Source organism: Lissotriton helveticus, chromosome 12, assembly GCF_964261635.1.
Source record: "Lissotriton helveticus chromosome 12, aLisHel1.1, whole genome shotgun sequence".
Classification (NCBI taxonomy): domain Eukaryota; kingdom Metazoa; phylum Chordata; class Amphibia; order Caudata; family Salamandridae; genus Lissotriton; species Lissotriton helveticus.
This window is the reverse complement of record NC_136073.1, coordinates 73,919,399-73,933,972: the sequence shown is the minus strand read 5'-3', so window position 1 is coordinate 73,933,972 and position 14,574 is coordinate 73,919,399. Positions and strand designations below refer to the sequence as shown.

The 14,574-nt window shown below is 50.7% G+C and overlaps 1 protein-coding gene across 2 annotated transcripts in view; it reads left to right on the top strand.

Moving 5' to 3' along the window:
• Window positions 1-14,574, top strand: part of DNAH2 (dynein axonemal heavy chain 2) — a 3,497,426-nt gene that overhangs the window by 670,244 nt on the left and 2,812,608 nt on the right. For both annotated transcript variants that reach the window (XM_078670326.1, XM_078670327.1), the window contains one exon: window positions 7,828-8,016. In XM_078670326.1, the coding sequence (XP_078526452.1) occupies window positions 7,828-8,016 (189 nt within the window). The remainder of the gene's footprint in view (window positions 1-7,827; window positions 8,017-14,574) is intronic.

Sequence of the window (14,574 nt, the reverse complement as noted above, 5' to 3'; positions counted from 1 at the left end):
GAAGGTTTCCCAGCCCCCCCCTGAGAGAAAGCCAGTGGTCCCGACAGGTAATCCTGTTCCAAAGGGACCCCATAAATGTTACAGATGTGGGGACCTGGGTCATAAGGCGAATGATACTAGGTGCCGCCTGTTTGGTAAACCAGCACCCACTGGTGCTCCCCCCGGCAGCTGGCTAGTGTAGCCTTTCGGGAGGAGGTCGAAGTCCAAGGTGGGTGGGGGCCCGCAGAGATGTCCCTTGTCTCTTTAGGAGACTGTGAGGTGGTCCCAGAGAACCAATTGCCCAACAACACTAAGAAATATGGGCAGTGGGTGACCATCAATGGACAAAAGGTGGAGGCTTTTAGAGACACAGGAGCCAGTGTGACAGCTGTCAGGTGTCACCTGGTGTCTCAAGAGCAGGTTGTCCCACGTGCATTCTGCCAAGTTGTTAACGCCGGCAACACAGAGAGTCATTGTCCAATGGCTCATGTTCCCTTTGAGTGGGGGGGTCCTCTGGTACTCTTCTGGTAGCTGTGAGGCCTGCCATGCCTGTTGACTGTTTGTTGGGGAACGATTTGGAGAGCTCACCTTGGGAGAAGGTGGAGAAGAGTACTCACCTGAGGATGGTGGGTCTGCCTGACTGGGCGTGCGTGACCACCCGGTCAATGGCAGCCAGTAGGGGTGCTCAAGAGGACCTGGAGCCTGAGAGTGAGGCCCGGGACCCTGCCTTGGAGGGAAGTGGCAGGGGGCGCGGGAAACCGGCCCCTGAAGTTCCCACGACCCAGGAGGAGGTAGACCCTGAGGGGGATGCCCTGGAGCCTACTGGGGAACAATTAGCTGAACTGGGGGACCTGCCTGAGCTGACCCATTGGCAGCAAGAAGGGGGCCCCTCCCGGGAGGAATTCTGCAGGAAGCAAAGAGAATGCCCTTCTCTTGAGGGCTTGCGGCAGCAGGCTGCAAGCTAGGTGATCAGTCTAGGTCACATTGGATCTATTGGGAGAATGGTCTCCTGTATAGCAAGCCTAAGGTTGCTGAGTCTGGGTCAGCCCGTGTGCTGGTGGTACCCCAGAGCTTCAGAGCCTTCCTACTGGGGCTGGCTCATGATGTGCCATTGGCAGGACATTTGGGGCAGGACAAGACCTTTGAGAGGCTTGTCACCCACTTTCGTTGGCCCCAAATGCGCAAGAGTTCAGATACTCATTGCAGGACCTGTCAGACTTGCCAGGCAAGTGGAAATGGTGGGAGGAAGCTGAAGGCTCCTCTCCAGCCATTCCCTGTGGTCAGTACACCCCTTTTAGCCTGTGGGGATTGACATTGTGGGGCCCTGGACCCCAAGACAGCCATGGGCAACAGGTTTATCCTGGTCTTGGTGGACCATGCCACCCGGTACCCGGAAGCCATACCTCTGAGGACAGTGACGGCCCCCGTGGTGAGACAAGCACTGATGGGAATTTTCTCACGAGTAGGATTCCCTCGAGAGGTTGTGTCTGACCGGGGAACCAACTTCATTTCTAAGTACATGAAGTCCCTGTGGCAGGAGTGTGGGATAACTTACAAGTTCACCACTCCTTACCACCCCAAAGGCAATGGGTTGGTTAAAAGGTTCAACCGAACCCTAAAGGGCATGATTATGGGTTTTGAGGAACCCATGAGGCGTAAGTGGGACGTCCTCTTACCATGCCTGTTGTTTGCATACCGGGAAGTGCCACAGGAATCTCTAGGGTTCAGTCCCTTTGAGCTTCTCTATGGACACCTGGTCAGAGGACCTCTGAGTCTGGTCAAGGAAGGCTGGGAGCAATCTCCCGGAAACCTCCCCAGGATGTATATAGCTACATGCTGGCCTTCAGGAACCAGACTAGGCGTTTCAGGCAACTCGCTGAGGCGAATCTGGAAGCCAGCCAGGAGGAGATGAAGTGGTGGTACGACCAGAATGCCACTCTGGTGGAGCTTCAACCTGGCCAGAAAGTGTGGCTCATGGCCCAGTCGAGCCCTGCGCTCTCCAAGATAAGTGGACCGGACCATTTGAGGTTGTGAAGCGCAAGAGTCCAGTTACCTACTTGGTGGACTTGCGGTCTCCCAGGAACCCCGTGAGGGTCCTGCATGTCAACCGCCTTAAGCCCCACTTAGAGAGGTCTGAAGTGGGCATGCTCTTGGCGACAGATGCTGGAATGGAAGAGGAGACTGAGCGTCTTCCTGACCTCCTGTCAGCCTCAGAGCAAGATGGGTCAGTGGGTGGTGTTAACCTCTCTTCCACCCTGACCCCTGACCAACAGAATGACTGCCGCCAGTTTCTGGGACAGTTTTCTGATCTGTTCTACCTGGTTCCTAGTATCACAGATTGGTGCGTCCATGATGTGGATACAGGAGACAGCTTACCTGTGAAGCACAAGTCTTACAGGGTAACTGACAGGGTAAGGTTTTGCATCAAAGAGGAGGTCTCAAAGATGCTTGCACTTGGGGTGATTGAGTCCTCCAGCAGTCCTTGGGCCAGCCCAGTGATCTTGGTCCCGAAGGCTGCAGCGCCGGGTGCCACACCCGAACTCCGGTTCTGTGTGGACTACCGAGGGCTCAATTCGGTCACAAAGACCGACGCGCACCCCATCCCCAGAGCTGATGAGCTCATTGATCGGTTAGGGGCTGCACGGTACCTCAGCATGTTTGACTTGACGTCTGGGTATTGGCAGATCGCCTTGACTGATGGGGCAAAGGAGAGGTCGGCATTCTCCACACCAGATGGGCATTTCCAGTTCCGTGTTATGCCCTTTGGGATGAAGAATGCCCCTGCCACCTTTCAGAGGTTGGTCAACCAGGTGTTGGTTGGACTGGATGAGTTCAGTGCCGCCTACCTGGATGACATTGCAGTGTTCAGTGTCACTTGGGAAGAACATCTGAGCCACCTCTGGGAAGTGTTGTTGGCACTGCGGAAGGCAGGCCTTACGATCAAGGCGAGTAAGTGCCAGATCTGGCAGGGTTCCGTGGTGTACTTGGGACACCAAGCTGGGAGCGGCCAGGTGGCGCCCCTACAACCCAAGATTGAAACCATCCTGGCTTTGGAACCCCCCAAAACCCAGACAGAGGCGAGGGCTTTCTTAGGACTCACCGGGTACTACAGGAGGTTTGTCAAGGGGAATGGCAACATGGTTGCACCCTTGACAGAGCTGAATTTCAAGAAGCAGCCCAAGAAAGGCTGACACCTGTCAGAAAGCTTTTGAGGCCCTGAAAGCTGCCATGTGCACGGCGCCCGTGCTCCTGGCACCCAACTTCTCCAAAGAGTTCATCGTTCAAACAGATGCTTCAGAGCATGGTGTGGGGGCTGTTTTGTCACAGATAAATGAGGAGGGCCTAGATCAACCTGTAGCCTTCATCAGTAGGAGGTTACTTCCACTGGAACAGAGGTGGAGTGCTATTGAGCGTGAGGCATTTGCTGTGGTCTGGGCACTGAAGAAGCTGAGAACCATACCTGTTTGGGACTCACTTCCGGGTTCAGACAGACCACAGGCCCCTCAGATGGTTGATGCAGATGAGGGGTGAGAATCCAAAGCTGTTGAGGTGGTCCATTTCCCTACAGGGTATGGACTTTACGGTGGAACACCTCCCTGGTACAGAACACGCCAACGCTGATGGTCTGTCCAGATTTTTCCGCCTTAGTGATGAGAACTCCCAGGAGGTAGGGTAGTTCTCCCCACATTTCAGCTGGAGGGCACATGTGTTAGACCTGGCACCATTGGCGTGGGTCTCCCTTCCATTTTTCCTGTTGCCTCATGTATTTTTCTGGTGTTGGATGCTTTGGGCACTGTGCCACTATTGTCCAGTGTCACAGTGCGAGTGCTCCCCACTGTAAATTGATGTATTGATTAGTGGTACCATGATTGGATTTTTGGTTTACTTGTCAGACCCTAGTACAGTGCACTGAGTGTGCCCAGGGCGTGTAAATCCAAATGCTGCTAGTGGGCTTGCAGCACTGGTTGTGCCCCCCACAGAAGCAGCCTTATAATGTGTCTAAGGTCTGCCATTGCAGAACCTGCGTGCAGTCTGGTACTGTAATGCTGACTAGCCAAGTGCACCCATTTGTCAGTCCCTAAACCTTCCCTTGTCTTCAGATTAGTCACCCCTATAGTAGGCCCAAGGGCAGGGTGCATTGTAAGTATAAGGTAAGACAAGCCCTGATGTGTGTGACATGTCCTAATAGTGAACTAATAGTGAATTACAGCCATTTTTGTTTTTCACTATTGCAAGGCTACCTGTTCCCCATAGGATAGAATGAGCTGCTGGATTGTTACATGTTTAAAATCCTAGCAGACTCAGGGAACATGCTAGAAATTCGAGTTTAGTACGCCTGGACTCAGAGTAATAAGATACATCTTTTAGTAAAGTTTATTTTAGTATTCTGTGTTTGCAAATACCACTTTTAGAAAGTAGGTATTTGCTTGCCTAACCATTTGAGCCCGCCTCTGCTAGGTTGTGTATTCCTTGTCTGGGTTTGTGTGTGACAGGACTGGGGAATTCCAGGAGACAGGCCGGGGCTGCCCTGTAGTTAACAGGGAGATCTGCATCCAAGATGGGAGGGAGGAGTTGCACCTGGGACCTGAATAGGACTGTGCCCACCCCCCCACAGTGCTGGCTCCACCCCCTGTGGTGTGTCTGATGTCTCTGCCCTGCACACTGAAAGAAGAGAAGGAAGACTGTCAACAAAGAGCTCCTGGACTGTACTTGCCTTCCACAATGCTGGCTCCACCTCCTGTGGGGTGTCTGATGTGCCTGCCCTGTGTTGTGAAAGGGAAGGAGAAGTCTGGTAAACAGAGTGCTACAGAACTGGCTTGAACTGGGCACAGGCCCTCTCCCCTCAGAGAACAAAGAATTTTGGGGTATAAGTATTGGGACCCTGATCCCATGAAATTAGATCACTCCTGGAACTGACAAGAAGAAACCTCTGCTGAGGGGAAGGAACCTGAAGAAACAAAGGAGAGACTATTTCCAAGCTGAAGTGCTGATTGGGGGTTTGGCCTACAGTGGTTGCCTGGCTGCCTAGAGAGGAGAAAGGACTTTGTGGATTTTACCTTTGCTTTTCAACTTGTGCTAAAAAGATCTCCAAGGGCTTGGAAGAGAGCTTGCCCCCTGACCGAAGTCCTAGAACCAGTGGACTTCACCAGCCTTTGTGAATTGCTACTGTTCCAGAGCCTACAGAGGCAGGGAGCTGTGACCGACTCTCACGACCGGCCCGGTGTCCTGTTGGCACCGCACTGAGCAACGTCCGCCTCGAACAACGCAAGCTCTGCGCTCACTGACTCCGTCTCGACGCCGTCAACGTGTCGTAGCCTGCACCGCGACTGGAAGGACACCGCAACGTGCAACGCCTCGCTACATCGATTCGAACTGGTCTGACCGACATGGTCACTGCTGCTGACATCGAGTCCTGTGACCGCACCGGAGTTGGGCACCGCCTCGCACACTTCGCGACGCACCACCCGACTCGCACCACTGTCCGGACAGACCAACGGCAGCTCCAGAACTCTGGCTCGAACGCCGCACCGTAAAGCTGGAAGCAACGAGCAACGTCCACCCCGAACAACGTAAGCTCTGAGCTCACCGATGCCGTCAACGAGCAGTAGCCTGCACCGCGACGGAAGGGACTCCGTGACCTGCAACGCTTTCTTTTTCTACACCGCGACAAACACCGGAACCGGCTTGCACATCTGTGCCGGCCGCCTCAAGGAAAAGGTACTGTGTTTGAGTCTGTCGACATTTGAGTGGGCCCGGACCGCCGCGGTCCGCTGGATTTGTTAGACTCTGTGTTCTTTCAGCATGCGGTAGCCGGACAAGGCTACCGACTTGCACAGAACTTTGATGTACACCTTTTTAACCAGAACTCTTGAAATGTAATAGTACTGTGGATTTCTTTTGTTGTTTATTCTTGTGATAACTCTATATAAAGTATACTTATTTTTTATATAAAACCTTGTGTGGTGTCCATTTGTAGTGTTGTCACTGGGTTTCTGTATGTGGTAACAAATGCTTAACTTACATCGCCTCTGAAATAAGCCTAGACTGCTCGCGCCACGCCGCCTAGAGGGTGAGCAGGGGTTATTTTAAGAAGGTAATTTCCTTGCCCTGACTGGAGGAGAGGGTCCCTGCTTTCCACAAGTACCTACCTGTGCCAACCAGAGACCCCCAATTCTAACACCCACAAAATAGTAAGCACATTTCTATTCATAAACTGCATGTTTAAAGTTACTACAGCCATAAAAGGACCCCACACAGTAGTAAATATACTTCAGCAAAGAGTCAGAGTAAGTCCAACACCACAAATAGCCAAACAAAGGTACGGCAACACCCTCCTATAGAACATAATGGTGTCTGTGACTCAATATAAAACTGCATAAGAAATAATATCAAATTACGATATTTAAAATACTTAAAATTATAAACAAATGTAATCTATTGTTAAGAAATGTTCTGAAAATAAAACATGTATTTTATTTTAAAATATTTGAATGCCCTTTGTTCAATCAAAAAAAATTGTAACATGAACCTTTATTAAAATATAATAAATTACTTTCATTTAATTCTATACATCCCTTTTAATAATTATTACTATATAATAAAAATATGTTTTGTTTACTTTAGGTGGGATTTGTTTTTTTTAATTTTACTAGCGGAAAAATAATTTAATATAGCCCAAAAAATAAAATAAAAAATTTAAATTAAGTTACTAGTGCTGTAGCTTATTTTTATTAGTAAAAATATATTACTATTTTATTTTAAGTTTAATAAACATTTTTACTCTTCGCTGTTCCTTGCCGAAGGGAGAACTCTGCTAGGGGCGGGAGATGTTTATGTCTACACTTTTGAGTAACTTTACACCTGTAAACTGTGAGTAGCCAAAAGTAGAAAGGATACTCAAAATTGTAAGAGTATACTTATAGATGTAAATGTATCTTTGTGAATAGCTCCTGTCACCAGGAGTGGCCCGTGCAGGTAAGAGTGGTGCGGCATGGTGGGGGGGACTCGACAGATGACAAGGGAAAACGTTTTTAATTTCCCTCGTCGTTGTCTGTCAAGTCACCACCCACACCACTCTTACCTGCATGGGACGCTCCTGCCTGTAGCGTTTTATGCATCTCCGCTCAACTTTTCAATGTGAAGAGGCAAAATCCCTTGAGAAGATAGCCACCCAGTTTGGAGAACGCCCAGTTATTGTAGTTTTTCAGTCAGTGGTTATGCTTCCTCATCTAATCCGTGCAGAAGCAGAAACATTGGTATTTGTCACACTTTTTGCTATTTGCCAAAGGTCTGATAGATTTCCAACTCATTGAGATGTATCCATTCCCTCACTGGCTTTAATACTTCCCACCAAACTGGAAATTTCCAACCAGTAATTTGGCTTTTGAAATTTGATTTGGAAAAGTTCAAGTAATAACACTTACTGGGCACAACTTGATAGTTAAAATAATGTAAGGATCAACCGGCCATTTTTTTAATGCCTGAGCTACATAGAGGATGGCTCATTGGGTTGATGCCAAGGTTTAATTAAAGATTTTCAAACAAACATTTTAGTTTGGTCCTGCATGCTTCCAGATTGCTTGAATACAATGTGTTGAATTAAATGGGTAGAGTCAGTATGACGTTTCCTAACTCTTATGAAATAAATGAAACAAACTAAGGGAACTCTTTCTGTATCCCATTCTACTGAATCCACCAACCATGTGTGCACGGCACGCTGTATAGAAAAATAACTTAAGAGTTCTTCTCAAACCTTAAAAAAAATCACTATGGGCTCTTTGACTCCTTTTTTTATTTAAGTCATGATGTGTCCAAGTAGTACATTGTGTGTTAATTCCCTTTATTTAGGTGCAGCAGCACTGGATCAATTACACTGAAAAGATGGACAGGCTGGTGGAAGAGGCTTTTCGACTCAATATTAAGTGGTCCTTGCAGGAACTTTCAAAGGCTATCAATGGAGACAGCAAGACGACTCCAAACCCTCTATTTCGGGTCATGGTAATCCTGCAGAATGACTTTCCAGGGAGCACAGCACAGGTAAGAGGTTTTTTTTCTTAAGGTGTACAAAAATACCAAACCATTTTCACTTTTGAATACTCAGCAATTTGTTATCTCTCCGGCAGAGGGCTTGTGAGCTTTATTTCTCCCGGTCATGGGGCAGCAAAGTTTTACTCAACTGTACTTCAGAATATTCTAGTGAGCGATTGTCTTTTATCACTGGTTTCGCAGACCTTGGGTACTATTTCACAGGGCACTGGATGCAATTATAGGTCTTGGCATTCCCAGTGCAGTATGGCCAAGAAGTCTGGGCGCACATTCGGTGAAGGTGGTTTGAACTCGGGGATACTCAGTAAGTGCCCTTGGCCTTTCAATGCTAATTATTTTGAAAATATCAAGTAATTCTTTCCAATGGCATAATGTAGCCAATGTGAAAGAAAAATATAAACAAAAACCAGAAAACCGTTTCACCGTCTGGGGCCTAGATACAACTCCAAATGTTAGTGTATAAACAGTAATGTCACTTTTCAAGATGCCGTAGTTAGAGGAGCTTTTAAGCTCAATATAAGAGTTGATTCTCCTCAACTGTTAGTCCCGGTTAGTGTAGAAACCCTGCAACTGAGAGCTACGCCAAGGCCTCTTCTGCCACTCCTTCCAGGCCTCATAGACATTGTGCAGGATAAGTTCCTTACATCAGCTACTCTAAAATCTGCCTCCCCAAGGTTTTTAAAGAAATGCAAGCCTCCGCCTCAGAATCCAGGCTTCATCATGGCTGATCCTAAACCTGATTCAGTAATTGTGACAGCAGTACGCCGAAGCACCCTTCTGCTCCGTAGACCACAGCACTTGATAGAGAAAGTAAAAGAATGGATGCTGTTGGAAAGAAGATGTGTGGTACAGCATCTACACATTTGTGCAATGCTAATTAGGCAGCATTACTGGGCAGATATCACAGGGAGACTTGGGATTAGATGACATTTTTTGTCTATGATATACCAGATCACAGACAACAGGATTTTATAGAAAGATCAGGCTGCGTGTTGGCCCCCAGCCTCTTCAACATCTACACTGCAGACCTAGAAAGTGATCTACCTACAATCCAGGGAGATCCACCAAAATTGGGCCAAACACCCATGGTTAGTCTAGAATATGCAGACGACATTGTGCTCCTCTCAAAAACCCCGATCGGCCTACAACGTTTGATTTCCAAACTCGCGTTATACATCACCAAAGCACAATTAACTATGAACCTCAAAAATGCAAATATCTTATGCTTCTCCAGCTCCAGAAAGAAAAAAACTAAATTTGTATGGAGGATACATTCTTCTACATTGACACAGGTGGACAAATATAAATATTTGGGCATTTCACTTGACCATCAATTAAAGTACAACCACCACTCAGAACTGGGGAAATCAAAAGCCAAACAGCTTCAATTCGCCTTTAAAACTATACAAACACACCTAAGTGGTAGTTCTACCGGCCATATGCTAAAGATCGTAGCTGCCAAATTTTTGCCATCACTCACATATGGCTTGGAAATTATGGTAACCAGGGACTCCACAGTGCTAAATCTTGCCCAATCCAGACTGTCTAAAAGCCTCTCCTTGATCCCGAGACACATCTCACAAGCCCAAATACGTTTGGAATATGGACTAACCAATCAGACTCCGGCAAGACGAGGTGCTCTGGCCAAATATTACTGGCGCATGAGGGACACTGAAGATAACACCCTTGCCCATCTCTGCTGGCTAGAGGTCGAAAAACAGGTCGGGTCCTCAAACTCAACATACAAATCTCTTAGGCAAGCGCTTGTTTCATTAAAGCTGGAAGAAGCCTGGCTCTCACCTGTATCATACAACGCTTTTAAACATCTTACCAATAAAGCCATCAAAGAAGCATCGCTGCTAATGGACAAAGCCGCAGTGGCAGGAAAAAGCCATGCCTGGATTGTGCTGCCAACTTACAAACATCTGAAACCTCAGCCATACTTGCAAGATTGTTTTAGGGACCATTATAAGAGGAAATTAAGCCTTTTGAGGCTGGGATGCTTCTCGAGTAAAGACCTCACCCCCAAATGGCAACGGTCCTGGTCAACTTCTGCCTGTCGCCTCTGTGGCAACCCCATAGAGTCTTTATTGCATTTAATATGCATATGCCCGGCACTGCAAAAACTAAGGAAAACGCTTTTGCTAGCACTTTTAAGAGAAGCTCAGGTGAGAACTTGCAGGGCGGCTGTGATAGAATGCCTCAGCGGGTCCCGGATACAACTAGCCTGCAAAACTATAAAATTTCTGGCTCATGCTGCAGAAGAGCTAGAAAACAAGGCAGTAATTAACCACTTGGATGCTAATGACAAGGGTAACTCGTCATGGAGTGCCCATTCATTTCAATGGAAATTACAGTCCACATCTTCAGGAGCCTTAGCATCCAAGTGGAGATGACCTTGGCCAACTGGTCTTATCACGGCTGCCCCTGGACCCCCACTCCCCTTCCTAATGGACACCCCTTTATTCTCACTTTTTCAGGCTGTGTTCTCTATTCTGAGTCAAAATGTGTATCTTCCACCAAATTCATTTATTCCCCAAAGTATTTGCACTTTTTCCTAGAAACAATCAGTTGTTTCGCAGTTCCAATGAGATAGTCATATCCCCCCCAGCCACATCCTTATAACTTTACACTGCGATTGTATACTTGTGTAAGTTTGCTAAGATTATGTTTTTTTCTTTTTTGTGATTTTAATGTTGTTTTTATGCTGACTTCATGACGCACATGCTGTCTGTATGGTGGTAAGACCCACCCTTTTATGATTTTTATAAATACGGGGACACGCGCGGGGACACGCCGGGACACGCGCGGGGACACGCCGGGACACGCCGGGAGGCGTCACCAGGCGCTCTACAAACCCCTTTAAACTAAACTAAACTAAATAAATCAAATAAAAGTATTATTATGACTATGACACAGGGAGACTTGGGATTAGATGACATTTTTTGTCTATGATATACCAGATCACAGACAACAGGATTTTATAGAAAGATCAGAGGGGGCTCTGTCATTTCAAATCAATCCATCAGCTGAAACACTCAAGGCGGTGGTTTTGGAAGAACAGAAAAAGTTCTTCAAACAGTTCAAACCCAAGGACAAAAGAAGCTTCTATCATAGGATTCTAACCCCTAGGTGGCCTTACCATCTGAAAGAGACACGTTAGTATTAGATTCCTTACCTTAGAATATCCCCAAGCGTCAGACTGGATCCGGAAATTTTTGCGTAACAGTACCCTTGCGCGTCGGTAGGCGTCGTCTGCCGCTCCGCGTCCGTCGTCGGCGTCGTGGGCGCCGTGATGACATCGTCGGAGTACTTAGACGCCGCCTTCGCGTGCTGACGTCAGTTCTTCTTTTTTCCGCGCCAGCAAGCGCAGATCTGGAAAAAGCAGTAACCCTAGTCATTTTTTGACTAACTTTTTGATCACTTTTGATTGCTTTCGAAGTCTATCGACTCCGACGGTGCCGTAGGGATGCCCGGATTTAAGCACTGCGATGATTGCGACCGCCTGATGTCGGTCACGGATCCTCACCGCGTGTGTTTATCTTGTCTCGGCGTCGACCACGACAACAAGGCCTGCTCCGACTGCCGGGCCCTCTCTTCGAAGGCCAGACGGGAGCGGTCCCGCAGGCGGCTCGAACTCCGGCAGTCGGCCCCGCGCCACGAGAGGTCCCGATCCCATGGGAGGTGGAGGGACAGGTCGCGGGCTCGGAGCCACCACAGTTCCGAGGGTAGGCCGTACTCCTCCGGGTCGAAGTCGTCGTCAGGTAAGCGGCACAAGAAGTCCAAGCGGCATCATCGCTCCTCGGACTCCCCCGGACGCTCGCGCGATGCGGCCGGGGGTTCGGGTGACACCACCCACGCGGCTCCGCTTGAGTCGCGGGCGCCGCGTCCAGCTCCATACCCTACGGTCCCTGGGCTCAACGCGACGCCGGAGGAGATCGAGCGCTTCCTCATGGCCATGAGGAAACTCTCTCCTCCGACGGGCTCCGCGGCGCCTTCGGGCCCAGCGGACCCGTCTGGGACCCCTAGCGGGTCGGGGGGATCTGCCCCGACGCCGTCGGGTGCTTCAGCCCCGGCGCCGCCGACGCCTTCGGGCCCGGCGCCGCAGGTTCCCGTTATCCCGACGCCGCCGGCGCCTTCGGGCCCGGCGCCGAGGGGTTCAGTTGTTCCAGCGCCGCCGGCGCCTTCGGGCCCGGCGCCGCAGGACGCCGCTGGACCTCCTTCGGGATCTGGTTCGTCGCCGGTGGACCTTACGACCTCCCCGGCGTCGGACCCTCAGGTGTCGCCTCCGGCGCCGTCCTCGGGCGGCGCCGTCCCCAGTTCCACCTTCGTTCCTGTTCCGGCGCCGGGACGGCCCCGTTGGGCGCCGCTCCAGACGTCGTTTGGGGAGTTTCACTTCTATGAACAGGCCCCATTAGCTGAGAACCCTGAATTTCAGGAGATGGGTGATGAAGAGGACTGGGAGGGGTCTGAGGACCCTCTGACCAGGGAGTGTCAGTCTCATGAGGACTGGACAGGAAACCTTGGGGAGGCCAGTGGCCTGGACACCTCTCCAGACACTGGGTTTGTCTCCCCTCCTACCGTGGCTTCGGAGGAGGGGGCAACATATAGTGTGGTGCTGATGAGGGCTGCCAAGGCCTTGGGCTTTGAGCTCCCCGTCGCGGCCGTGAGGACTAACCTCCTCACTGAGGTCCTTAAACCACAGTCAAGCTTGGCCGAGCCTCTGCTGCCCTTTAATGAGGCCTTGACCGACGTTCTTCTGGGCACTTGGTCCAAGCCCGCTACGGGTTCGCCCGTAGATAGGAACGTGGCCAGACGCCACCGCCCAGCCCCGGGCGACCCATGTTTCCTGTCTTCCCACCCTACCCCCGAGAGCCTGGTCATCCAGGCCTCCAATTCCCAGACCGCATTCCCGTCGGCCCCGCCGGACAGGGAATCCAAGAGGTATGACCAGTATGGGAAGATGATCTTCTCATCCCTTATTCTAGGCCTGCGGTCTTCCAACACCGCCTGCCTCTTGGGACGTTACACCCACTCTGTGTGGGGATAAGGTCGCGGAAGTTCTGCCAGAGTGTCCGTTGAAGGTACGGGCCAAACTCGGCCAAGCCCTTGTGGAGGGCCGGGATGCAGCCAAGTATTCCATCAGGTGTGGGCTGGGTACCACCGACTCGCTAGGTAGAGCGATGGCAACGACGGTGGCGGTCAGACGCCACGCCTGGCTGAGGTCCGCCAACTTCTCGGCAGATGTCCAGAGCATGCTCATGGACATGCCGTTCGATGGCCGTCGCCTCTTTGGCGACAAGGCAGACCATGCGCTTGAGCGCTTTAAGGACTCCAGGGCTACGGCCAAGTCCTTGATCCTCTCGGGCCAGCGCCAGCAATCGGCTGCCTTTCACTCCTTTCGTGGCCACGGAAGGGGTGCGGCCACACGCGCCGCCAGCCACGCACCGCAGGGCAATACCCAACGCGGTGGCTGCCGTGGGAACCGCCGTCCGGGCTGTCGGGGGCAGCGGCGAGGTCAGTCCACACCTTCCCCCGCAGCATCCGCCTCAAAACCCTCCTAGTCCGTGCTTTCAGGCCCATGTGACGCCAGTGGGGGGCAGGGTTCGCCATCACCACCTCCACTGGCGCACGGTCACATCGGACAGGTGGGTGCTGCAAATCGTCCGAAGGGGCTACTCCCTCCCCTTCGAGGCGACTCCTCCAGCCATGCCACCGCAGAACCACCGTGTATCGGGGGATCATTTGCGACTTCTGCAGGAGGAAGTTACGGCCCTCTTGGCCAAGGGGGCCATCGAGCGCGTTCCTGGGCCAGAAGTAGGGTGTGGTTGCTACTCCCACTACTTTCTGGTACCCAAGAAGGGCAAAGGGGGCCTACGCCCTATCTTGGACCTAAGGAACGTCAACGGCTTCCTCCGGAAGGAGAAGTTCAAGATGCTGACACTGGCTCAGGTCCTGGCTGCCCTGGACCCTGGAGACTGGATGGTAGCGTTGGACTTGCAGGACGCTTACTTTCATATCCCCGTCCTGCCTGCCCACCGGCACTACCTGCGGTTCATGGTGGGCCACGAGCATTTTCAATTTACCGTGCTCCCCTTCGGCCTTACCAGCGCCCCACGGGTGTTCACAAAGGTGATGGCGGTGGTCGCAGCTCATCTGCGCAGGTTAGGGGTTTCAGTCTTCCCCTACCTCGACGACTGGCTGTTGAAGGCGGGCTCGCCCCAGACAGTCGTCAGCCACGTCCAGACACAGAAGATGAAATGCTACGCATGAAAAATTAAGCTGAAACACTCAAGGCGGTGGTTTTGGAAGAACAGAAGAAGTTCTTCAAACAGTTCAAATCCAAGGACAAAAGAAGCTTCTATCATAGGATTCTAACCCCTAGGTGGCCTTACCAATACCAGCAACAAAATAAGCAACCTTAGCGTACCTTTCAAAACCGGTACCAAAGATGGAGATCATCTCCACACAAGCCTTCACAAACCAAGGGTAAATCTTCCCAGTCAAAGCAATGAGGACCACATCCCCCCACCCCAACACAGTTGCCCA